This window comes from Primulina tabacum, chromosome 2, assembly GCF_025594145.1.
Source record: "Primulina tabacum isolate GXHZ01 chromosome 2, ASM2559414v2, whole genome shotgun sequence".
In the NCBI taxonomy this organism is placed as follows: Eukaryota; Viridiplantae; Streptophyta; class Magnoliopsida; order Lamiales; family Gesneriaceae; genus Primulina; species Primulina tabacum.
In genome coordinates, this window is record NC_134551.1 from 7,019,311 (window position 1) to 7,046,051 (window position 26,741).

Genomic DNA, 26,741 nt, shown 5'->3' on the forward strand with positions numbered 1-26,741 from the left:
CGAGTATTTAAATATTTTAACAGTTTAGAGGGCAAATGAAGTGCTAGAGCTGAATGATACTTATTTTTCTTTAAGATCTAATGTCTTGATTTGCTACTGTATTAAATATATTTTGGTGCATAAGTTTCCAACATGTAATGAGGATTTAATAAACAACCTTGGTCCCATAGAAGTTTTTTTGTTTTTTGTTGTCTTTCATTGGAGAAAATGCAGGAAAGGCATGTACTGATTTTTGGACCCTTTCTCCAATTAAACAAGTCCTTTTTCGTGTAAAACTTGACAGGATGATGTTCTGAAGCTAGGGCGGGCATTCTGTTTTCTCCCATTGCCTGTGAAAACTGGATTCCGTGTGCAAATCAATGGATACTTTGAGGTTTCTTCGAATCGCCGTGGGATTTGGTACGGAGATGACATGGACAGATCCGGAAAAATTCGGTCCGTCTGGAACAGGCTTCTCCTGGAAGATGTTGTGGCTCCTTGTTTCAATAAAATGCTTCTTGGTATACAACAACTCCTGGGTCCAACAAGAAATTATTATTCTTTGTGGCCTATTGGTTCATTTGAAGAGCCATGGAATTTGTTAGTTGAGCATATATATAGGAGTATCAGGAAGTCTCCTGTCTTATATTCAGAGGTGCAAGGTGGGAAATGGATTTCACCTAAGGAAGCATTTCTTCATGACTCCGAAAGTTCAGGAAGTAAGGAACTTGGTGATGTTCTTGTCCAGCTTGGAATGCCTACTGTTCCTTTACCGAGTGATTTATTTAATATGATATTGAATTCCACAACTGCCAGTGATCAAAAAGTTGTTACTCCTGATTCAGTACGTCAGTATTTGAGAAATTGCCATCATTTGAATGTAATCAGCAAATCCTGGAAGCTTATGCTGTTGGAATATTGCTTTGAAGACTTGGTTGACACTGATGCTGGGAGTCGTGCATCTGGCCTGCCTTTGTTTCCATTGGCAAATGGCGATTTTGGACCAATTTCCAAATCCACCGAAGGGATTACATATTTTATTTGCAATGAGCTAGAACATGTGCTCCTTCAACGAATCTCAGATAGGCTGATAGATGGGAGTATTCCAATGAACCTTTTATGCAGATTAACAGCAATAGCAAATGTCTCGGGAGCAAATCTAGCTGTTTTTAATGTAAATGAGTTTGTTAAACTATTTTCTGCGTTTGTACCTGGTGAATGGAAATATAAGACTAGCGTTTTATGGGATCCGAGTTCCAATTCTTCTCACCCAACTTCTTCTTGGTTTTTACACTTTTGGCATTATCTTAGGGAGCAGTGTGAAGAGTTATCTCTTTTTGGAGATTGGCCTATACTACCATCACGGACTGGGCATTTGTGTAGGCCTTCTATGCAGAAAAAAATGCTTAATGTGGTGAAATTGTCTGATAAAATGCAACACATTCTTGTCAAGCTAGGGTGCAAGATACTGAACAACAATTACCGCATTGAACACTCAGATTTGGTTAACTATGTGCATGATGCTGATGGTGAAGGTGTTTTAGATTCAATTTTTGACGTGTCTTCTAACAATAGCATTAGTCAGCTTCTTCAGTGTTTGGAAGCAAATGAAAGAGATGTGCTTCGGCAATTTGTTCTAAATCCGTCATGGTTTATTGGAAAGAAAATGGATGATTCTCTCATACGAAATAGCAAGTGGCTTCCAATTTATAGAGTGTATGGTGGAGAATCTTCTGAAACTTTCAAGCATTCAGATTTGATAAACCCTCGTAAATACATACCCCCATTTGATAGTCCAGAGTGCTTGTTTTGCGATGAATTCCTCTGTAATTTGTCAAACACTGAAGAAGAAATACTTAGGAGATATTATGGAATCGAAAGAATGAAGAAGACACAGTTCTATAAGCTTCATGTTTTGAATAGTATAAAGAACTTGAACATTGATGTGCGGGATAGTGTCATGTTATCGATTCTTCAAGATTTACCTCAATTATGTGTCGAGGATGAATCCTTCAAAGAAATCTTGATGACCTTTGCATTTGTACCCACAGTTAGTGGGGATCTTAAAAGACCATCTAGTCTATATGATCCACGGAATGAGGAACTGTGTGCTTTACTAGAGGATTTTGATAGTTTTCCTTCTGGGAAATTTCGTGACTCAGGAATTCTGGACATGCTACAAGGTTTGGGTCTTAAGGGGACTGTGTCTGTCGAGGTGGTCATAGAAAGTGCTCGGCATGTGGAACGCTTAATGCATGAAAATCAAGAAAATGCTAACTCAAAAGCAAAGATACTTCTTTCATATTTGGAAGTGAATGCATTCAAGTGGCTACCTGATCCACCAGCTGATGATCAAGGAACAGTTAATAGAATATTTTTAAGAGCTGCAAATGCATTTAAATCTCGTCAATTCAAATCTGACTTAGAAAAGTTCTGGAATGATCTTAGGCTTATTTCATGGTGCCCCGTCCGTGTTTCTCCACCTCACATTTCATTACCATGGCCCACAGCTTCATCAATGGTTGCTCCCCCCAAACTTGTGCGGCCATACTCGGACATGTGGCTTGTTTCTGCCAGCATGAGGATACTTGAAGGAGAATGCTCCTCTTCTGCATTATCCTACCAACTTGGCTGGTCTAACCCTCCTGGAGGAAGTGTAGTTGCTGCCCAGCTGCTTGAGCTTGGTAAGAATAATGAGATTGTGTCTGATCCTATTCTTCGGCAAGAACTGGCTTTGGCAATGCCAAGGATATACTCTAACTTGATGTCTTTGCTTGGTTCTGATGAGATTGACATTGTAAGGGCTGTTCTAGAAGGTTGCCGGTGGATTTGGGTGGGAGATGGATTTGCCACCTCCAGTGAGGTTGTCCTTAATGGTCCTCTTAATTTGGCTCCATATATACGTCTCATGCCTATCGATTTAGCTGCTTTCAGTGACTTGTTTCTGGAGCTAGGTATTCAGGAACGTTTGAGGCCTTCTGATTATGCAAATATATTATATAGAATGGCCATGAAGAAGGGTACTGTTCCTCTGGATTCTCAGGAAATTAGTTCTGTTGTATTTATTGCTCATCATCTTGCTGAAGCTCACTTTCAAGAGGATCAAGCACATCTGTATCTTCCAGATGTATCCGGCAGACTATATAGTGCAACGGATCTAGTGTATAATGATGCTCCCTGGTTGCTCGACTCTGAAGGCTGTGACAATTTGTTTGGTAGTACCACAATTTCACTGGGTGCTAAGCAAACTATTCACAAATTTGTTCACGGTAACATTTCTCATGATGTTGCTGAAAAACTTGGAGTACGTTCCTTCCGGAGGATCTTGCTTGCAGAGAGTTCTGACTCTATGAATTTGAGTTTGTCTGGAGCTGCTGAAGCATTTGGGCAGCATGAAGCACTAACAACTAGACTTAGGCATATTCTTGAAATGTATGCTGACGGGCCATCAGTTCTCTTTGAGTTGGTGCAAAATGCTGAGGATGCTGGAGCTTCCAGTGTGGTGTTTTTACTAGACAAAACAAATCATGGCACTTCATCTCTTTTGTCTCGCGAAATGGCTGATTGGCAGGGGCCAGCTTTGTATTGTTTTAACGACTCTGTATTCAGTTCCCAAGATCTCTATGCTATTTCACGCATAGGCCAGGAAAATAAACTTGAGAAGCCACTTGCAATTGGAAGATTTGGCCTTGGATTTAATTGTGTTTATCACTTTACAGACATTCCTGCTTTTGTTTCTGGGGAAAATTTTGTTATGTTTGATCCTCATGCCTGCAATTTGCCAGGAATTTCTGCTTCTCACCCTGGCCTCAGAATAAAATTTGTAGGTAGAAAAATTTTGGAACATTTTCCTGATCAGTTTTCTCCATTTCTGCACTTTGGATGCGATCTGCAACATCCATTTCCTGGCACTCTTTTCCGTTTTGCCCTTAGGACTTCAAGTGCTGCCTCTAGAAGCCAAATAAAAAAAGAAATATGTGCACCTGCTGATGTCCTGTCACTTTTTTCTTCCTTTTCCGAAGTTGTTTCTGAGACTCTGCTATTCCTTCGAAATGTGCAAACAGTATCCGTTTATGTCAAAGAAGGGCCTGAGAGCGCCATGCAGTTATTACACCATGTTGGCAAGAAATGTGTTATTGAACCTGAAGCCGTAAAAAATCCGTTTAATGACATTTTTAGTTTTATGTATGGAAATCAGCAGGATAAATTGAGCAAGGATCAATTCCTTAATAGGTTGAGCAAATCTATTAATTCAGATGTTCCATGGAGGTCTCAAAAGCTTATCATGTCCGAACAGAACCCTTCTGGGTGTAGGTCAAACCTGTGGTTAATGAGCGAATGCTTTGGAGGTTCCCACAGCCGAATTAAATCAACAACCTATGACAAGAAATTTTTCAAATTTGTTCCCTGGGCCTGTGTTGCCACACCTATCAACTCAGTTGAGAATCTTGAGATTGGGAAAAATTCGGCGGAGAGCGGGGAAAATTTTGAAGAGTCTACTCTAAATACTGCTGACATTCCGCAGGTTCCTCTAGCCTTTAGCCCAGAAATATTCAATTTTGAAGGTCGTGCTTTTTGCTTCTTACCACTTCCAATCAGTACTGGTCTACCCGTTCACGTCAATGCCTATTTTGAGTTGTCATCAAATCGGAGGGACATATGGTTTGGTGATGACATGGTGGGGGGTGGGAAGATGCGTTCAGACTGGAACATGTACCTACTTGAAGAAGTTGTTGCACCAGCTTATGGTCACCTCCTTGAGACACTGGCGTTGGAATTGGGCCCAAGTGATATATTTTTTTCCTATTGGCCAACAAAGGCAGGTTTTGAGCCTTGGACATCATTGATGAGGAGCCTTTACCATTATATTTCTACTAGGGATCTTTGTGTGTTGTACACTAAAACTCGAGGTGGACGGTGGATTTCGACCAAGCAAGCTATTTTTCCTGATCATACTTTTCATAAAGCCTGGGAACTTTTAGATGCATTGTCTGATGCTGGTTTACCTGTGGCTATTGTTCAGAAGGAGATTGTTGACAAATTCAAGGACATCATCCCATCTCTGCATTACCTCACACCTGAGTTGCTGAGAACTCTTTTGATAAGGAGGAGACGTGAATTCAGCGATAGAGATGCAATGTTCTTAATTCTGGAATACTGTTTGCTTGATATAAAAACTCCAGTAACATCAAAAAGTTTTTACGGGTTACCCTTGATACCTCTTTCAAATGATGAATTTGCTAAGCTAGAGAAAAGAGGGTCAAGCGATCAAATTTATGTTGCACTGGGGGATGGACACATGCTTCTCAAGCATTCAATCCCACATCAGCTGGTAGATGCGAGGATTTCCGACTACCTATTTCAAAAGTTATGTCTTCTTGCTGAAAGTGAAGATTTTAACATTTATTTCCTGACATGTCCAATGCTAGAAAAACTGCTTATCAGATTACTTCCATCAGAATGGCATTATGCTAAGCAAGTAACGTGGAGTCCTGGTAATCAAGACCATCCCAGCATGGAATGGGTTAGGCTTCTATGGAGTTATCTGCGATCATGTTGTGAAGATCTATCTTTGTTTTCAAACTGGCCAATTTTACCTGTTGAAAACAATTATTTAATGCAACTTGTTGAAAATTCTAAGGTGATAAGAGATGGTGGGTGGAGCGAAAACATGTCTGCTCTATTGCATAGAGCTGGATGTCTTATATTGAGACGCGACATTCCAATTGAACACTCCCAGTTGAATCATTATGTGCAGTCATCTTCTGCAATGGGTGTTCTAAATGCACTACTAGCGGCAAACAGTATGGTGGTTGACATTGAGGAGCTTTTTGGTGATGCTACTGATGGGGCACTTCATGAGCTTAGGAGTTTTATTCTCCAGTCCAAATGGTTCTCTCAAGACTCTATGAGTAACACGCACATTAATATAATTAAGAGCATTCCAATGTTTGAAGTGTTCAAAAGTAAAAAGCTTGTGTCCCTTAGTGGATCGCCCAAATTGCTTAAACCAGTATCCATACACGAAGATCTTTTAGGTGATGACTTTGTGAAACTGGATTCAGAAAAAGAAAGAACGATACTGAAAACATATTTAGGGATCAGTGAACCATCGAGAGTGGTTTTCTACAAAGATTATGTTCTTTCTCGCATGTCACAATTCATTTTCCTGGATGGCATTCTCTCAGGCATTCTGTCTGATATTAGGTTCTTGATTGAGGAGGATAACAGCTGCATAGCATTGTTCTCTGTGATACCTTTTGTTCAGGCTCTTGATGGTGCTTGGAAAGAACCAATCAGGTGTGTTTCTCAACTTCCTCAATTCACCACTACAAATAATTGCACTTAAAAAATAAATTTCTCAACAATTCTTGTTGGGCTGTATAAATTGCCCCATGGGAATGCCTCCATATTTTTTTCTGAGTGCATGTTTTGATTTTTTTTAATTTCAACGCTTGAGTACCGGAGCAGTAGGAACACAAATAGGTCATGAAAAAAATACAAAGTGGAAGTTTGAGACATCTTTTACTTACATGAGCCTGGGAAAAGCAGCTAAAAAAACATGAATTCTCTTGTTTTTTCAATGAATAAAGCTTACAGGCAGCTTGGATGTCCAATATAATCTTAATCTTGTTTTGATGATCGTATGATTATATAATTTTTTACGAATAATGGAGAAGTTCTTCACCAGTCTTTTTATGGTCATTTAGTTTGTGAAGGTTTATATAAAGTTATCGAATATCATTATCATTACACACTTGTCAAGACAGTTAAATCAAGTGCATGCATCTTTCTTCGGTAGCGTGCTCTCGCTGAAAATATTATATCCGAAAAGTTATATAAACTTAGTAACTTCTTGACAAGGGAATTTTAGGCTTCTTTCCTTTTATTTGATTTACTAAATGTATTCTCTTACTTCCTCGTACATGCTTTCTATGCTAAGTATTTCTAAACAACCTTTAACAATCAATTCTGGGGTTATCCTATATTTAATAGCTGCCACGACATCTTTTCTCTTGCAAATCATTCTTGTTAACTTATTCACCTTTTGTGTTTGCTTCTTGGCCACACTCAATTTGATGTGTTGTTTTTCATACTCCATTACTCATTCCGCAGGAGCGGAACCAAAACTTTGAGCTAGGAGGGAATTTTATGGTAAAAAAATATTGATCAATAGGACAAGATATCAATTATATCAGATTATTTTTTATCTTTCTCTTGATTTTTATGTTGATTTTAATTTTTTTGAAGAACACTCCCGTTTATAATAATACAAGAAACTAAATTTATAGAATTAACATGTGAAATTTATAATATTATATCTAATAAAGAACATTATATTATATTTTAGCAATGAAATTTTGTTTTGAAAAACATTACACAAAATTTTGTTTTATAAATGAACAATGTTATAAGTTGCTTGAATTGTTAACATAATTATAAAATATTTTTATAACATATGGTATAATTTTTTGAATTTAATTTATGTTGATTTTGTTCTATGTTATAAAAAGCATTGATCCAATACTAGAATCATAAATATTGAGATTTAATTGAAATGCCACTTATATGGATGTTTGTTCACTTTATAGATTATAGATTTAAGCACCAATCAATTTATATCATAACCATTAATTTACTATGGGTGTGTTTATTTTAGATGGATGGGATTGGATTATTTAAAATAATCCCATCTTGTCACTTGTTTGGTTGCATTTTGTATACTGATTATTTATTCTTTATCAATCAAATCATTAATATTTATCCAATATCAATCAAATCATTTATTTTAAAATTAGAACATCATCCTTCATATTTTTTTTAATATTCATTAATTGTTGAAAAGGACAAAATCGTAATTTATTATTTTTTCTCAAATTTAACTAGTCATACGAAGCATACTATTACTTATTAAATCTATTTCACACCCTACTCAATATTTTAATAATTACATCATTATTTATCCTATCCAATCCCATCAACCCAATTATACACAACCTATTAGAACAATTAATTAGTCTTATTTTTGTTTCTCACAAAAGACACAAAAGACAATGACCACATAGCTTAGCTTTGAATATCTTTCACTCCTATTAAAGCTCTCAAAATAGATTAGGTCTGCCTCGCCAAAAAAATAGGTGGGTTGAGTTAGCAAATTTTAGAATTGCCAAAGTGTAGGCCACCTCGTCTTCTTGCGTAAAATAGGTGGGTTGGCTCAACAATTTCGCTCTCAGCCAAAATGGCGGCCGACTGCCATATGCTTGGGCTCAAAAATAAATATAGAGCCCATTAGTATAATAAAGCTCATACCCATAAATACATAACTTATTTATTTTTTTCAAAATTTTTTGGACAAAACCAATTTAAATATATGACCCATTATAACTATTACTACTATTAAGTGCAAGCCTAATAATGACAAAAAATGGTGTCATGATCTGATTTTTTGTTTTTTCTGTTTTTTGTTTTTTTCCGTTTTTTCTTCATAATTTCAAATTGCAGTTTAGTCTCTCATTAAGTTTTACAATTATGGTATGATCTCAATTTAAATTTAATCAATTCAAATTGCAGTATGACCCTTTATTACTTTTTACATTTGCTATTTTACCTCTGAATATAAACCCAATTAATTAAAAAAAGTAATATATATTAATCTATTAAGGATGTGGGCTAGCCTGGGCTGAAGCCAAGGCTAGCACCAATATGGTCCACCCCTATATATAGTCGTCCATAGAACTACTAGAACTACCTACAAAGAATAACTAATTTCATTACTTCTCGCTGCCTTGTGTAGAAATGCGATAGCACTTGTGCACATTTCACTAAATTGAGGCTCAGGCGTAGTGCATCATTAGTGGGCGGCACCTCTGCTATTTTGAGATAAGTTCATAGTCATAGGAGTGATTATTGTTATACACTGGACGTGTACCTAACATGGCCCTCCTTATTGAACCACCAAGATGTTTCCTAACAGTGTTGTACAACAGTATGCTTGGTTTTGTTTTAGGAAAACATAAATGTTATTATAGATGTCAAATCACATAAAAAATTGTCTCGTAATGGTGCTATATCATAATGTAATCTTAATTAAAAGATTTCACGTTTTGTGTTTTGTGTTAAAATATAATAATATTTATGTTATTTTGAAATGTGATAAAAAGTTTAAAAGAATATTATGTTGGGAGATATGAAAGGACAGAAAATGTGGTTTGGGGAATAATGAAAATGAGATGGTGATTAATTTATTTTATTAACGAAACCAAAGAAGTTAATTCCATTGTTTAATGTCTCATGTAAGCTGTGGTGAGAGGAGAGGCATTCTTTTCACACTTTGCATTGTTGTTGCTTTCTCATTACATGAAGATGTTTATCTCAATCTGTGATGTATGCCCATTATGATTTGTGAGTTGCTCTATGCAGGCTTTATGATCCTCGCATTCCAGAACTGAGAACATTTCTTCACAGTGAAGCCTTTTTCCCCTCGGAGAACTTCTCTGACCCACAAACTCTGGACACTCTGGTAACCCTTGGGCTTAGACAGACTTTGGGCTTTACTGGTTTACTCGATTCTGCCAAGTCAGTTTCAATGTTGTACAGATCAAGAGACTCAGAAGCGACAATGATCTCAAGAAGGCTGCTTTCTTGTTTAAACGTAGTAACTTTGAAGCTGCCTTCTCATGATGAGGGAAAACTTTCAACCAATGATATGGAATCTTCAGATATTGCACTTCATGAAGGTGAAGAGGAGAGGTCCTACATTATTTATGGTTCTGAATATCTTTTGTCAGATGTTTTGGACATTGATTCAGTTGTCAGTGACATGGTTGATGACAAGATTGGAGAAGATTTTTGGTCAGATCTGAGGGCTATCAGCTGGTGTCCTGTCTACACGGATCCGCCAATTCACGGCCTTCCATGGTTAGCCTCAGCTCATAGAATCGCAGCACCATTTAAGGTCAGACCTAAATCACAGATGTGGATTGTTTCATGTAAGTTTCATGTGTTGGATGGAGAATGTTCTGAGTACCTACGGCAGAAACTTGGTTGGATGGATCACCCAGATGTGGAAACCTTGTCTGCCCAATTAGTTGGGTTATCTAATAGCTATAATGAGCTCAAGCTGCAATTTAATGACGAATTGCAAAAGCAGATACCATTAATCTATTCACACTTGCAAAATTATATTCAAACTGATGATTTGATGTTTCTTAAATCTTCCTTGGCTGGTGTTCCTTGGGTTTGGATTGGAGATGATTTTGTGGTTTGTGAGGTGCTTGCATTCGATTCCCCTGTGAAATTTAGTCCATATATGTATGTTGTACCATCTGAATTATCACTTTTCCAGGATTTGCTTCTGGCATTAGGTGTCAGACGCAGTTTCGATGTTTTTGATTATTTTCATGTTCTACAACGATTGCAAAATGATTTAAAAGGTGGCTCTCTCCTAACTGACCAGTTGAGTTTTGTCCTGCATATACTAGAAACTCTTGCAGATAGTTACACGGAAGGGTCAGTACTTGAAATTCCTAGTACTCTATTGATTCCAGATTCTACTGGAGTACTCAGAGCTGCTGGGGATCTTGTGTACAATGATGCACCATGGATGGAGATTCATTCCCCTGTCGGGAAACGTTGTGTGCATCCATCAATCAGCTATGACTTGGCCAACAGATTAGGCGTTCAATCACTCCGTTCCCTTTCTTTAGTCAGTAAAGAATTAACTAAAGATCTGCCTTGCATGGACTATAGTAAAATAAACGAGCTACTGGAATCTCATGGGAACTATGAGTTTCTTCTTTTTGACTTGATTGAATTGGCAGATTGTTGCAAAACCGATAAGCTTCACCTCATTTTTGACAAGAGGGAACATCCACGCCAGTCTCTGTTGCAACACAATCTAGGTGATAATCTTCTGTTTAATTTGTTATAGCCATTTTAAGATGAATGAATTGCAGATTTTACTGTATTGAATTTTTTTATTGTTCCTGGGTTTTAAGTGTGTTAATAGAAATGATTCTTATATTTAGCTTGAGAGTATATACATTTTTCGTGTGTTCTTGGAAATGCCAGCTTTTGATGACGTATGTAAGTTAAAAAAATCTGGTGTCTTTTGTACTTTCTGATTCTGAGATTCTGTGATTGATGCCCCAACCTATGCAGCGGAATTTCAAGGGCCTGCCCTGGTGGCAGTACTGGAGGGTGCCAGTTTAAGTGGAGATGAAGTAGCCAGCCTCCAATTTCTTCCACCATGGAATCTGAGGGGTGACACTCTCAACTATGGCTTAGGATTACTGAGCTGTTTTTCCATAAGTGATTTGCCATCAGTCTTATCTGATGGCTTCTTCTACATTTTTGATCCTAGGGGTGTAGCTATTGCCCCACCTTCAAGTCACTTACCTTCTGCCAAAGTTTTTCCATTGAAAGGTACGCTGTCGTGACATCCTCAGCTCTCAACTGAGGGTTTATACATTAAATAACACATTTTCTTGTGTTGGATATCTTATTTGGTTCATTTACTTAATTAGATTAGATGCCCATGTAGAAAGTTTGATATTTTTGCTAGTATTAACTGTAAGGTGATTTATTTTATGTCTATTTATTTCCGTAGTTTTTTGTGTTTGTAACTTAGAAAGTTAGTTTAATTCATTGAGTGATAATAGTTTGGAGGAAATTGTTTAGGTGGCAGAGTGTTAACCTTTTTCTCTACTTTTACAAATGTCTTGAGAATTGAGATACTTAGGTTGAGATGAGACGAGGAGATATAAAAAGAAGAAAGGGTGGGTGTTTAAGGTAGATTTGGAGAAGGCCTATGATAATGTGGACATGAGATTTTTGGATTTTGTTCTTTAACAGAAAGGTTTTGGAGCGACATGGAGAAAGTGGATTAAGGTTTGCATATCATCTGTTTCTTTCTCGGTCTTTATAAATGGTAGAGCGAAGGTCAAATTCAAGGGGGAGAGAGGTCTAAGGCAAGGGAATCCACTTCCCCTTTCCTGTTCAATCTAGTTATACATGCGCTGGGAAGATTGGTGGATAAGGCATGGCAAAGAACGAGGTCTGGGGATTGGAAGTTGTAGAGAGAAAGTAGAGACATATCTTATTTAATTTGCGGATGATACTTCGCTCTTTCTTAAAACTGAGAGTCATTTGCGCAATCTGTTGCGGGTTTTGAACTCATTCTGTCAAATGTCGGGATTAAATGTCAACTTGGAAAAAAGTGCATTGTTGGGAATTAATTGCACATATGTCGATTTGGAAGAGTTGGCTACAGAGATTGGATGTAGGAGGGAGGGGTGGCCTATTAAATATGTAGGGGTTCCATTAGCGGGAAATTCTAGGAAAACGAGATTTTTGGAATACGTCGTGTCTAAGTTGTCAAAGAAGTTAGCTAGTTGGAAGAAAGGCTTTAAATGAACTAGATTGACCCAACTCTGAGCCAAGCTCGACCGTACCCAACCTGAAGTTCATATAAACCTCATCTATGTTCATAAGTTTTGCTCGATTCACTCAACACTTTTTAATTTGTTATCGTAACATTAAATTTATGAAATTCTGAGGCTACAAAGTTCAATGGAGTCTGTTTTTGGAAAAATGTTGTTAGCATGGATTGAGCTGACTAGTTGTTAACTTCTAAGTCTGGGCTCAATTTTATGTCAAGTTCAGGCTTGAACTTAACTTAAAATTGCATCTAAGGCTTTGCATAAAGCTATTGCCGAGTAAGTGATTGGATAATCGGACTAGTTGGACATCTGAGCATACATATTCGTGAACATGAATAAGAGACAGAGCGAATGAATAGTAGGTCAATTTTAAAATTCAAATATAAGATATGGTGGAGATACTATGCGTAGAAGTTACAAACACGTGAGTACATGTACTAAAGGGAAAGTTTCAGTTATTGTTTTTAAATGCCATAATTTATCTAGTCGTGTCAATTTACAATTCATGACTTGAATTTTGACTTAAGTGAAACTACAACTTACATTGACGCAAGAAACATTAAATTCTAGTATTTGCCGTTAAACTTAAAGATTATTCTTTCTTTGGTTTTTTAAACCTGCACAGGTAATAAAGGCATTTTGAAAGTATCTTTCATTTGTGCATATTTGAAGATGTGCATATTTTATATATTTGTAGATTGTAGATTGTAAATTTGATCTATATCTTTAAATGAGCAGCTAGGCTATCATATTTAATTATAGGTAAAAAATTATCTCTTGCTCTATGCATGTGCATGTTATAGTTCCGAGTCATGGATTGTGTTATGGTGCAGCTAATGGGTGAGGAGATGAGGGGTTTGACTTTTGAAACTTCAAGATCTCGTGATCAAATTGAGTCTAGTTAAAGAGAACCTCACGATTTCGTGATCAACATTTTTGAGAATAAATTTGAGTTTTATTTCTTTCGGTTACTGCCTTAAATGCAAGAAGCCTTCTAAAATGATAAAAAAGACAAATATTCAAAATATCTTCCTAATCTATTCTTTTTTTTTTTGATATACTATATTATATTTCATTAATCAGAAGCAATAATTATATAAGTTAAAAACATACAAGACCAGCCTTTGAAAAATTTTATGCTTGTCTTCAAAAGTGCTCTTAATATTTGATTTAGATCATTTGCAATATGATGTTATTACTGGACTGATGAAGATCGAGTCAATCAATATATCTTTCAGTTTGCAATAGATCGTTATTTAGTTCAAATTTCAAAACAATGTCCTAGGTTAGCGGGGGGTGGGGGTTATTAGGCACATCGAAATTTATTTTTAGGAAGCCCGTTGCTCGAAAACCTTGATACCAGTTATTAGTATTGGTTTTTCTTTTGACCACTCCCCTCCTCCGACCAATGTCTTCTGCTCTTAACCATCGCCGACCGCATCCTCATCACTGACACCGGTGCCGACCGCCGGCCGGCGGAAACCTATCCGTATTCTCATTTTTTTGTCCTCATTTTCGGGGTTCTCCAGCTGCTGTGTCTCTTTATATTGTCCAGTGCGTCAGAACGGTGCTGGTGTATACCCGGACGGCGAGCTTCTTGGTTCCTATATTTTTTTCAGCACAGTCTCTTTCAGGTGAGTATATTTATTCGTCAACGGCGCTGCCATTCACACTGCCGCAGGAAACCTTTTGTAGTTTGGTCGACGCCAAATCGCCACGTCTTCCATCTCGACACGGAGATGAATGAACGGACCACTTGGAGAGCTCTTCCCGTTCCTAGGGATGCTGCCAGGGATGAAGTCATTAACATTGAACACAAAGTGTTCACTCTGAGATTGGTTAATGGGGGCCTCTCCATATGGTGGTCAGAAAGAACGAAGAACGCGTGCTATTTAATGGATTTAGACCGAGAAGAGAGGTAAGCTGGCTCAGCCTAAGGTTCAAGAATTTCATCAACAATTCTTATTCGTGCTCGGATTTCTTTAGTTATAGGGGCAAGAACGCGTTCTTCACTATACAGAGGTTCTCAAACAAACGTGGACGATTCCTAGAGGTGAACAAGTTCAGTAAGCTGGGCAGAATGCATATCACCATTGTGCCCAGCGGCCATAACTCAGGGGGGTGGATAAACATTGCGAATACTTTGGTAAAGCTGCTGTCAAGGAATTCTCAGAGGAAAATCCAACAACATATCATTGCTCACGGGCCAAAAGAAACAAGATTTAATACAATAAACCGGGATGTTAGCAATATTGAGATGGAGCTTCGCCATGGATTGCTGAATGTCAAGGAGGGCAGTGGTAGGATAAGGATGGGTAGGAAGTGGAACGAAGCACTCATTGTTACCAAAGGAAGGGTGAACATCTCGTGGGAACAGATCCAGACCGCTCTTGGCAACTCTGATAGTAGACGGGTAGAATTATTTCCGTTCCAAGCTAACAAAGCGGTATGGTGGCCATCTAATTCTTCTGAATTCTCATATTATCTAAAGCTGAAGAGAGGATTCTTTGACAATGGAGTGTCTTTGACATTTGAGGAGTGAGAGACCTGATATTAATACGGCTGATACGGTAGATAAATGTTGCAACAGTTGGGTTAGGATCTTTGGATTACCTTGGAATCTCTGGTCGCCGGATAAATTCAAAATCATCGGGGATCAATGCGGGGGCTTGAAGGACATCAGCTCGGATACCTCACTTTTCCGAGACCTTAGGGCAGCTAAGATTAAGGTGAAAGGCACCGAAAGAGGGTTTATTCAAAACTAGAATGCAGATTCCGTTGAAGGGGGGACTATAGAGATTCGAATTCAGGTAGAATCATTCTACCTCACAGCTTACGAGCACTATGAAAGGCAGTCATATGCACAGGTCGTGGTTAATGGAAAGCGGACCATGGCGGGGTGGGGTAACTCAAATATGCGCAGAAAACAATTAGAAAATGAGAACCTTACCAGCTGCCCTATTGATGGGAAGATCGAATCGCGAGTTATATTAGATCAAGCAACAAGCACGGCAGAAGGGAGGCTAGGATGTGGATCTGCCAATAAAGGCGGGATGAGGGAAGAAGTGCAGGGGTCTGTGCATGTGAAGGATCAGCAACTAAGTCCAGCAGGAAAGACTGCTAGTTAGGCACCTTTATTGGGGGGCAAGGTGATCAAAATATTGAGGAAAGTTGTCCCAAAAGAAGTCACAAAATTCAGAAGCTCATCCATTCAATCCATGAATAACAAAGCAGCCGATGAGCAAGCTAAGAGGGTGGAGGTTGCACGCATCAACACACTACTGCCTTCTTATGGAAAATATACAGTTGAAGACATAAGAGAAGCATCATTGAGGACAAGGCTGCCAATCACGAAGGTTGGATAAAAAACTCAGGGCTCTTGAATCAAGACGAAGTTATTATGCTGGGGGAATTTGATTTGGAAGACAGAAAAGATAACGTGTTAAATGATTCGCCAGATGACTTGCTGGAGGAAGAGCTCGAATCAGCTGACTCAAATAGTCAAGTCTCTGAGGATGCAGTGCATCTTGAAGGAGTGGTAGAGGATATTGAGTGACTGTTTTCAACAGCAGACGAACACCCGTCTAATACCAAGTCACCGCAACCTGAAGACGAAAAACCTCTATTGGGACAGGTATTTTCCGACTTTCATTCATCAATTCTTAATCATTCTTTCAAGCTCCATTCTATTCTTCCAGCGTCTTTTTCTGTTATGGGGATCTCTAATGGTCTTTTAGGAGAAGGGTCAACTAGGGTAGTTGATAAGCCGAGTTCCGTGGGAGAAATTTCGGAAGGGGCTGGTATGGAGAAAAATCTGTGTCGAAAATGAGTTTCAGGGAAGGAATTCAGATGTCAGCTGTTGGGAAGGGGTTAAGAAATCAACTGGTTTTCTGAGTAGAGAATTACACAGACTGAAGTGGGGGATTAGCTACGAGAGAGGTTCGACTTCGAAGGGTCCCAATCAGTTGTTATGAAAATTTGCTCTTGGAATATTAGGGGTGGGAAGGCAGCAAGAAGGAGGGCACTACTTCGAACTCTCATTCGCAAGGAAAACCCAGATATTGTGGCACTTATAGAAACTAAGAAAGAGTTGGTGGACAGAAGGTTCGTTGCAAGTTTGTGGAAGTCCAGATTTGTCGTTTGGATCAGTTTACCGTCAGTAGAGAGATGTGGAGGTATCTTAGTGATGTGGGATCCCAGAGTGGTGGTGGTCAGTAATAATTTGATAGTGGAATTTTCGGTGTCGATTGAAATTCGGTGGAATGATGAAATCAAATGGTGGTTCTCAGCCATTTACGGACCAGTTAAACCAAGACTGAGAGAATTATTTTGCAACAAATTAGCAGGTTTGAATTAATATGTGGGGACAGATGGTGCTTGGGAGGAGATTTTAATGTGGTCAGAAATACTGGAGAAAAGATGAATAGCCTTTCCAATACCACGAGCATGTCATGTTTCGACAATCTGATAGGGGAATTGGGATTATATGATCTACCATTATTGAACGCGAATTATATCCTCGCTCCCATCCCCGGATCTACCTAATAAGGGAATCTCCGTCCCCGAACCCGCGGTGATAAAATCCTCGTCCCTGTCCCCGTACCCGTTTGAAATACCTGAATTTTTAATGAAACTTCAAGTACTCAAATGGATTCATAAAAAAAATATATAATATCTGATAAAGAGTTTATGTCAAATGTCAAATACTGTAGCAAAAAAGATGCAACTCAAATCCCTAAGATAAAAAGTGTGAGAATCGTACGACAGTCATACAAGATTGGAGAAAAAACTAATGTTATTTCATCATTTTAAAAAGAAATGATCAAACTCATCATTATCATCACCATTTTCTTCTCCATTATGTCGAATCACATTACTCCACGCATTAATCAATTTTACTATTAGTGCGGGACTCTGGCTCATCCGGATCCTGCAAATTAATAAGACTTATAGAAAAAAAATTATATAAGTTCAAAACACTTTAATACAATGACAAAAACAACTTATTGCTTACCTTTATGTCATTCGGTTTTGGGAAGATGTTTGGAAGGGGGGGAAGTCGTTTAGAGACCGTTTTCCTTCTATTTTTAGGATTTGCTTCACTACTGACAAACCAATCAATAGCTTTTTGGTAACGAATTCTAGTGGACTCAATCATATCTGTCATTGGGACATCCGTTTTAGAAGACAGTTAAATGAGTTCGAAGTGGGTGAGTTCACTAACCTTTTAGGGGTTCTAGACTCGGTTAGATTAGAGAGGGGTGTGGGGGATTTTAGAGTCTGGTTGGGAGACCATTCAGGTCTGTTCTCTGTTCGATCTTTTTATAATTCTTTCTTTTCTTTTTCATCTTTCCCTTATTTTCCTTACTTCGAAAAAATCTGGAAAGTACCGATCCCTCATAAAGTTCAGGTTTTCGCGTGGATTGTGGCTTTGGGGAAACTCTCCACTTGTGATTCGATTCAAAGAAGGTGTCCTCTATGTATGTTATGTCCGCATTGGTGCACTTTATGTCAGAAGCAAGAAGAAAATCAGGATCACTTGTTGGTGCATTGCTCTTTCGCAAAAGATATTTGGACAAAAGTTTTGCTAGAGTTGGGTTTTCAGTGGGTACTTCCGAGGAAGGCGGCAGATATGATCGTCATGGAGCCGGGAGGAGTTCCAAGCAGAAAATTTATGAGCTTCTGGCAAGTTGTCATACACTGTACGCTTTGGTTTATATGGTTGGAGAGAAATAAAAGAATTTTTCAAGAGGATTCGGAGACAGCAGAAAAAGTCTGGGAGAAGATCAAGTTCAGGGTTGCGAGTTGGACAATAAATATTAAAGACTTTCAACATTTGTCTATTCTGATTTAATTAGGGATTGGAAATATCTATGGACATGAACTTACTAGGCTAGTACTTTCTAAGTTGTGATACTTTTTCTCGTGCGGATTACTCATCCGCTATTATTGTAAAACTTTATTTATTAGTAATATCTAGTTTCTTATCAAAAAAAAATCATTGGCAAACTTTTGATCCTTGGAAACTGTATAATCTAATAATTAAGACAAATAAATAACAAAAATTACAATTGAAAAAAAGAAATTATTAGAAATAATTTAATCTGAAAACTAGTTAATACCTTGAATTTCACTCCATAACCAATCTCGAGCACACATCAAAGCTTCCACAGTTTTAGGATGAAGCCTATTAAGGTGTGTACTTAAAAGTTAAAACTCTCCCACTAGTACTGAATGTTGATTTGGAAGCAACGGTCGTCACAGGAATAACCAACACATCCTTAGCAATATCATGCAAAATGGGATATTTGATCCCATTTGTCTTCCACCAACATAAAATATCAAAGTCACTTGTATTTCTTGGCAAGAGCGACTCTTCTAAATAAGAATCCAACTCGGATTTCTGATGTTCAATATTATTATTACAATTCATGAACATCTCGAATTTATAAGCATAACTACTACGCTTAGGAAGTTGAGGCCTTAAAGATGAAGATTGTGAATCTTTCACTTCCTGAGTTTGTTTGGATTTTTTCTTGTACGCTTCTACCACCTCAAACAACTTTTTCTTCACTGTTTCAATCTCAATTGAAGACATGTCACCATAAACAATAGGATAATATAATTGAATTGTTTTCATCTTGTATCTCGGATGTAAAATTGAGGTTGAATAACATCGAGTTGGGAGAATACACATCCCTTATAGGTATTAGAGTCAGCATCTTTGAGTGTGGGCACGTTGGACGCCAGGGTTTGGTTAGGGGAGCCCTCTGGTGTTTTTTCTGTCAGTTCTCTATACTCTTCATTATTTCCGAGTACTGTTACTCCTTTGTTCCCTTACTTCAGAAACATCTGGATAGTACCAATCCCACAAAAGGTGAAGGTTATTTCTTGGATAGTGGCATTGGAAAAATTGTAAACTTGTGACACTTTGCAGAAAACACAACCGGGCCATGTTTTATGTCCATAGTGGTGCATCTTGTGCAAGGAAAATGTGGAGAATCAAGAACATCTCTTAATACACTGTTCTTTTACGAGGCTTATTTGGATCAAGGTTATGCAACACTTGGGATTTGAGTGGATTTTTCCGGCAACTTCGAAAGAAATGTTTGTCATGGAGCACGGATTTCTCAATGGAATGGGCCTTACGAATTTCTGGTGCATCATTGTTCATTGCATCTTTTGGTCGACATGGATGGAGCGCAATAACAGAATTTTCAACAACAAGGAAGACTCGTGGGAGGATTTATGGGAGAAGATCAGATTCAGAGTAGCGAGATGGACGATTACCTTACCAATGTTTCAGCATCTTCTTTTATCCGACCTAGTTAGGGATTGGTGTTTTATTTGCTTTTGAAGAGTTTGTAGTCTTTAATGCAGGTGGTGGATTGTGGATCGCTCATCCACTGGCTTTGTAAACTTAATTATTACTATTATAATAAAATCATAGTTTACGATAAAAAAAAAGATCGCAAATGGTTGAGAAGAAAAGATTTATAGTCGGATATTTGGTCCCCAAAAACAACTCTGTGGCATCATAAAACATCTACAATTTAGAAGAAATCTCTCATTTTTTACCAATCTTCTTCTTTGGGAACTCTTTTATATAAAGTCTCACGTTGTTTCAAACGAGCAAACATATCTTTGCATTAAGCATTAAATAAGTGGAGTTCCATCGTGTTTTGCAATCAAGTTCCAATTTTTTGGTGCTTGGAACCTTCAACTGTCGAGCTGTTTCAATAAATTTTTCATCTCTTTTTGGAGTTGCTGACCAAAATCCGACACTATGGCGAATTGTTTCAATACTGTCACAAATCAATTCTAGTCCATCCGTCAACCAAATTCACAATATGGGCACAACACCACATGTGAAATAATTTTCCTTATAAAATAAATGAACTTGGAGGAAACTTGTCTAGAATAAGCTCAATCATAGCATCATTTTTTATACGAAACTAAAATTTATTAATAGATAAAGTTTTACAAAAATAGCGGATGAGTAATCCGCAGAACGAGAAGTAACACAACTTAGAAAGTACTAGCCTACTAGGTTCATGCCCATACAAATTTTCAATCTCTAATCAAATCTGAAACAGACAAATTATTAAAGTCTTTAATATTAATTGTCCAGCTCGCAACCCTGAACTTGATCTTCTCCCAGACTTCGTCCACTGTCTCCGACACATCTTGAAATATTCTGTTATTTCTCTCCAACCATATAGACCAAAACGTACAGTGTATCATAATGTGCCAGAAGGTCATAAATTTTCTGCCTGAAATTCCTCCCGGCTCCATGACGATCAAATCTACAGCCCTCCTCGGAAATACCCAATCAAAACCCAACTCGAGCAACACTTTTGTCCAAATACCTTTTGAAAAAGAGCAATGTACCAACAAGTGATCCTGATTTTCTTCGTGATTATGACATAAAGTGCACCAATGCGGACATAACAGACATTGTGGCCACCTTCTTTGCATCGAATCACAAGTGGGTAGTTTTCCCAGAGCCACAATCCACGCGAAAACTTGAACCTTATGAGGGATCAATACTTTCCAGATTTTTTCCTTGTAAGGAAAATAAGGGAAAGAGGAAAAAGGAAAGAAACAATTATAAAATGATCGAACGGAGAACAAACCTGAAGGGTCTCCCAACCAAACTCTCAAATCCCCCACACCCCTCTCTAATCTAACCGAGTCAAGAGGCATTCAACAAGAGCACTCGCAAGGACCTCGGCAGTATGTGGACACGGCACATACATAAATTTGGTAAAAATAAATAAATTTTAATAATAATAATAATAGTAATATAATTAATGGAAAAATACAAGTATAATGTTAAAGAGTTAAAAAAAATTACCTTACAAGCCGACTTTGTAATTTCCCTGAAGTATCGATGAAATGTGAAAAGATGGCCGTGAATCCTCTTTTCTGATTACTTGACGTCCACATATCAGTTGTCAATGCAATTCAACTAGCATTTGAGTCTAATAATTTCATTGTCTTATCTCTTTCATACTCAAACACCTGCATGATGTCGATCTTAATTGTGTTCCGAGAAACAATTTTAAATAATGGTTGTAAGGAATAAGAGTACCTTCTAAAGCCCACATGATCAACCATAGATAATGGATACTCATGCATTATAATCATATTCGCAAGCTCCGTCCTCCCATGATCTTGGTTGAAATTGTATATCCCAAGCACCGTCGTCTCATCATTGGATTTTGTTGGCTGCAATAGTGATTGCTTTATTGTCTTCTGTCTTTTGTACAAACATGCTTTTATATGGTCAAGCAAATGCCTGGTATCATTCTTAGCTTCAACACCCAAGGATTTCTTACAATCATTGCACACCGCTCTCCAATTTCCTCCGATTTTCTTTCTCTCGAAATGATCCCATGCGGGAGATCTTAATTTTCATTTATTTCCATCATCTTCTCCTATAATTTCAGCATCTAAATTCTCATTTTGAGATGTTTCGTTTGCCCCTATGGAAACACTCTCATTTTGCGAATGTGGTGCTTGACTTCCCACAGTTGGAGTAGTTTGCATGGCACCCACAACCTCTTTATCATTAGTTTCCATCTTAAATGATATAAATAATAGAGTAAGTTTGGTTAATATATATAACAAAACATCCTTGTATCGTTTCATAGAAAACTTTTAATCACCCCAAAGAAGTTTATGAGATGAAAACACATTTGAAATAATTAAGTCAACTCAAACTAATTTTATTTACTGAGTTAACCAACATAATCATTAATTATATGATGACAACAATTTAATCAGAGAACCAAACAGATGAGAAGCTACATCATGCAGTACGTAGCACCAAGTTTGAGCAATATAATTTGGTAAAATTTAGCCATAAATCTTAATGAAAGTAATCTAGAATCTGGAATCTTATTGAAACTCAAATAACAATATATAGTCATGGTTTGCACATTGAGGACCTTGGCGGTGAGCTCATGATCAAAAATCAATTCCCTAAAGCACCCTCAACTCTAAAAATATGTCATAGCTAATAAGAGAATCAAATTGCAAAAAATTAACTGTACCACAGTTTGTGGGTCCCAACTTTCCATGAGTATTGTTGTGACTCCATTTTTTTCATGGACACAATTGTCAAACTGCGTTCGGGGCAAAGAATAAACTTGAAAATTGGGAAGAAAAAATTCATGGATTGGCATCAGAAGAAATAAGAAAAACCTATTAAGTAACAGAATTTGTTACAAAATCTCTCTCGCAACGGATGATATATGCATAAATTCTTATCATTCCATCCACATGAAGCACCCAATATAACAATTTAAATTTCATTGCCAAAAAAGAACTATAAACAACTAATGACGAGCAAGTATGTGTATAGATGAGATGTTCAAGGTAATCGAAACTAGAAAATTGCTGCAAAATCGAAACTAGATGTGATCTACGCCGGAGAAACACCGCTCTTCGGAAAAATAACAAAGAGATGAACCAGATTCTTGTATCTTACCAGATTTAGATTTGGGGGCTAGGGTTTTTAGTTCTGTGTGTTTCTGATTCGTTAGTGTGACTGAGCCGTGTAGGTGTTGAAGTTTAAGTCTATAACTTAAAGTATTATCTTTATATATATATATATATATATATTATCGGGGCAGGTTTGGGAGGGTTTGGTATGGGGATAGGATTCCCAAACCCGCCCCAATATACTTCGGGGATTTTAAAAATCCCCGAATCCAAAACCAAACCCATTAACTTTCTCCCGAACCCGCCCCGTTTCGGGTTTTCCTCGCGGGGAAAATTGCCATCCCTACCAAGGAGCAGATGGATCTTCTTTTAGAGTTGCTAAACTTGAATTGCTCCTTGTATTATTATTGGATGCCAATTTATGTTGCTAGTAATGAGTTTCTTGGCAATTTCTCTCATAGATGGTGATTTTCTTGCCATAGTATGGCTTTTGAATTTTGATCCTTAGGTTGTGCTTGTATTAACAGATTTGATTTGGAGGGAGGGATTTGATTTAGAGAAGGATTTGATGGATGTATTTCAAATGACACCTGTATTTGCTGTATTTGAAATCGATCACAAATACCATGGAAATTCATATCTTGATATTGAGTGGTTTTGAAATTAAATCCAATTTTGTCAATCAAAGCAAGTCAAAGAATATTTTTTATTTTTTATTTGATAAGAAACTATTTTATTGGATTAGGAAACAGTTACATCATATGTGCGGATGAGTAATCCCTTGACTGGCCATAACTTCTTATGTGTGAGCAACCATGTGAGCAACTATCTTATGAATCCAATTGTTTTGCCCCCGCTAATATATAGGTACAAAATTGACGGACCGTTTTCGTGATCAGTTCATGCCAATGTTGATTGGAGAAGATATGCAATGGTCTTCATCTAATTCTACAGTAATACGAATGCCTCTTTCATCTAAGTTCAAGGAAGATGGAGCAGATCTTGACTCATCTAGGATGACATTGGTATTTGACAAGTTCATGGAGCATTCTTCTAAAATAATGCTATTTTTGAAGTCAATTTCTCAGGTATGATTAGTATTAAAGAAATGAAGATTAAATAAGAATATTTCCAAATAATTGGTTTCCAGACTGAGATCTAGCCAGGAAATATTCTATGGGTCTGAGTCACGATGGATGGAATTCACCAACCATATTTTTGTGTACCCAATTTCATATGTGAACTGTTCAGTACAAGCCACTGAAATTATATTCTGTTTGGTTCAATTTAAGAAGTGGCCAACTATGAGGTTGTAGCTCTATATTTTTGGGGCAATACAGTTCATTATATAATTCTGATTTGGGCATCTGATAGTAACTTGTGGAGCATCTGATATAATACAATAGTTCAGTCCATTATATAATTCTTTACCCCCAAGCCACTATATTCAGTTAACTCCTGTTATTTTGCGTGGGATTCATGGATCGTGTAACTTGTGGAGGAGAGCATAGTTCCTTCTAACTTGTTGGGACTTGATGTAGATAAATCAAAATAATTCAATGTTCCCTTGGTCGAATTCATAAATGAATTTTGAGCTTTAGACGGTGATTTTTCATAAAAAGCCATTAGGTTGTTTATAAAACTATGTTGCCTTAACTGAATGTTTAAGTATTTAATGAATTAACTACTAAGGAAAAAACCAAAGAAAATTTACTGTCCACTGTTTCTAGAACTTTTTCTGAAATGTGCATATTCATTTAAATGACTACTTTAAGAGTTCTTGTAAACTTGGTAATTTTTTCTTTTAAATATCAATATAGATGTATGAAAAACCTAGTTATTGTAAACTCCCAGAATAAAGGCGTGAGATGGAAAATCTAAATGAGTTTCATTTGAAGGAAATCACAGAAACATGAGGTGTGAAATGGACAAAATTTTTGTTTGGAGCCTGATTTTGAGATAATATTCCACTTCTCAGGTGTCTTTGTTAACATGGGAGGATGGCAGCCCACAGCCCTGCCTAGATTATTCGATTGATCTCGATCCCTTGTCTGCTGTATCTAGAAATCCTTTTTCCAAAAAGAAGTGGAAGAAATTCCAACTATCAAGCATATTCAGTAGCTCAAGTGATGCCATCAAGTTGCAAGTTCTTGATTTGAACTTGAGTCTTGGAGGAGCTAAATTCGTCGACCGGTGGCTCATGGTACTCAGTATGGGTTCTGGTCAGACAAGAAACATGGCCCTTGATAGGTATGCTGTAAGGTTCAAACACTTGTTTAAGTAAATCATGATGTGTAGCTCAAGTGTTGATTAAGAGGATTAGTAAGTGAATCAAGATGTCTAACCTGTCATCCCATATGGGTTCATTTAGCAATTATGCCATTCACGAAACTTCTTGTGCAATGAAACCTGGTAGCTACATTTTTTGTGAGTAAATGAATGATTTTGATGTTTCTCCTAACAACTATTATGAGAGGTGTTTGCACATGCATATATGCTGACACTGTGGCATCACACTTATCACATGGTAGCCATGGGATTAATGTTTGAACAAGTGTTATGCATGCAGAAATGTCCAATGATGGTTGATGACTGGAAAACGAACATTCCCCGTACATTTTGATGGCAACAAGTTTCTTTAATAAGTGCATCCACACGGTCTTGTAAAAGAATATCAACCATTAAAATAAACTAAGTACAAGTCAAGGAATCATCTTTATAATGAGAAGTCTTTTTTTCTATTTTTCTTTTTAAAGGTTTGTATTTCTAGTGATATAAAAAGCATTTAATGAGAAATACGGAATTGACTCCTTGATTCCTAGGAAAACTAGTTGCTACATAGTACATATTTAAGCAATATCTTATGTTTTACATGTCTTACTGCTCCAGATGATCTGTTAACCTTCAAAATAATTGTGTGGTAGATTTTGTAAATATATTCAATCATGAAGCTTATGTGATAAATGTGGATACCTGTGTATGTCCCATGTTTTGCCTAACTATTACACGTTCTAATTGTTGTGTCCCTTTTCTATCTTCCTAAAAGGTTTATCCTTTCTATAAGAAACTAATTCATAATGATAAAATGTAATGTATGCTCTATGTTTGGTTTTGTTTGATGGGATGATTGTGTGATTGATGATTTCATTTTTGCAAATTAAGGAATGATATGGGATAATTATTTCAGCAATTTTTTAGATAATAATCATGAAGCATTTGGTTGAATGAATTAATAAAAAACAATTTATTTCTTGTGGGATTTTTTCTATTTACCCTTGATAAAACATACATATTGTCATTTTTGTAAATTTTGTGCCATTTTTCTCTTATATTTTCTTTACACCTCCTCACTTTGTATCTTCATCTTTTTCATTCCATCGTCTTGACCACAACCAATCTTAGTTTTTGTGTCTTTGTTGAGAGCGTTGTGCCAAATATGAGAAAGGTTTGAAATTAAGGATTCAGGTATGCAAGAGAAAATGTTTGTGGAAAGTGTATGAGCTTTGAAGAGCAGCTGGATGTGATATTTGCGCTTGGATTTGCTTCTTCGATTGGAAGTCGAGTCAAAGAAAGGGTTATGCCCTGGTGATACAATTTGCTACAGGGCGTGTCAAATGAACTGAAAATTGATTCAGCCTTCTAATAGAATTTAAGAAGTCTTAATAAAAGAAACAAGAAATTTTAAAATTTATTATATTGACATCACTGATGAAAAGGACAAAAGTTTGTATATTTGTAAAATTGGTGAATGGAGCAGAGTCAGTATATGATCAAATTTCTTATCCTCGATCAGTGGCCAACTAGTTGTAGTGATAAATTGGGAAATGAAAATTGCTCATACGCATGCCCTAGCCGCCGCATATTGTCCTAACC

General features: G+C 37.2%; 1 protein-coding gene and 1 long non-coding RNA gene across 4 annotated transcripts in view; one reads left to right on the top strand and one right to left on the bottom strand.

Moving 5' to 3' along the window:
• The window catches only part of LOC142528761 (uncharacterized), a 46,885-nt gene that overhangs the window by 9,519 nt on the left and 10,625 nt on the right, over positions 1–26,741 (top strand). For all 3 annotated transcript variants that reach the window (XM_075633917.1, XM_075633923.1, XM_075633928.1), the window contains exons 3-7: positions 284–6,279; positions 9,400–10,880; positions 11,140–11,403; positions 23,736–23,956; positions 24,847–25,118. In XM_075633917.1, the coding sequence (XP_075490032.1) occupies positions 284–6,279; positions 9,400–10,880; positions 11,140–11,403; positions 23,736–23,956; positions 24,847–25,118 (8,234 nt within the window). The remainder of the gene's footprint in view (positions 1–283; positions 6,280–9,399; positions 10,881–11,139; positions 11,404–23,735; positions 23,957–24,846; positions 25,119–26,741) is intronic.
• LOC142537352 (uncharacterized) lies at positions 21,397–22,474 on the bottom strand. The gene is made up of 2 exons (XR_012818528.1): positions 22,233–22,474; positions 21,397–22,004 (listed from the first exon to the last, which is right to left on the bottom strand). It is a non-coding gene; the product is annotated as an uncharacterized LOC142537352 (long non-coding RNA).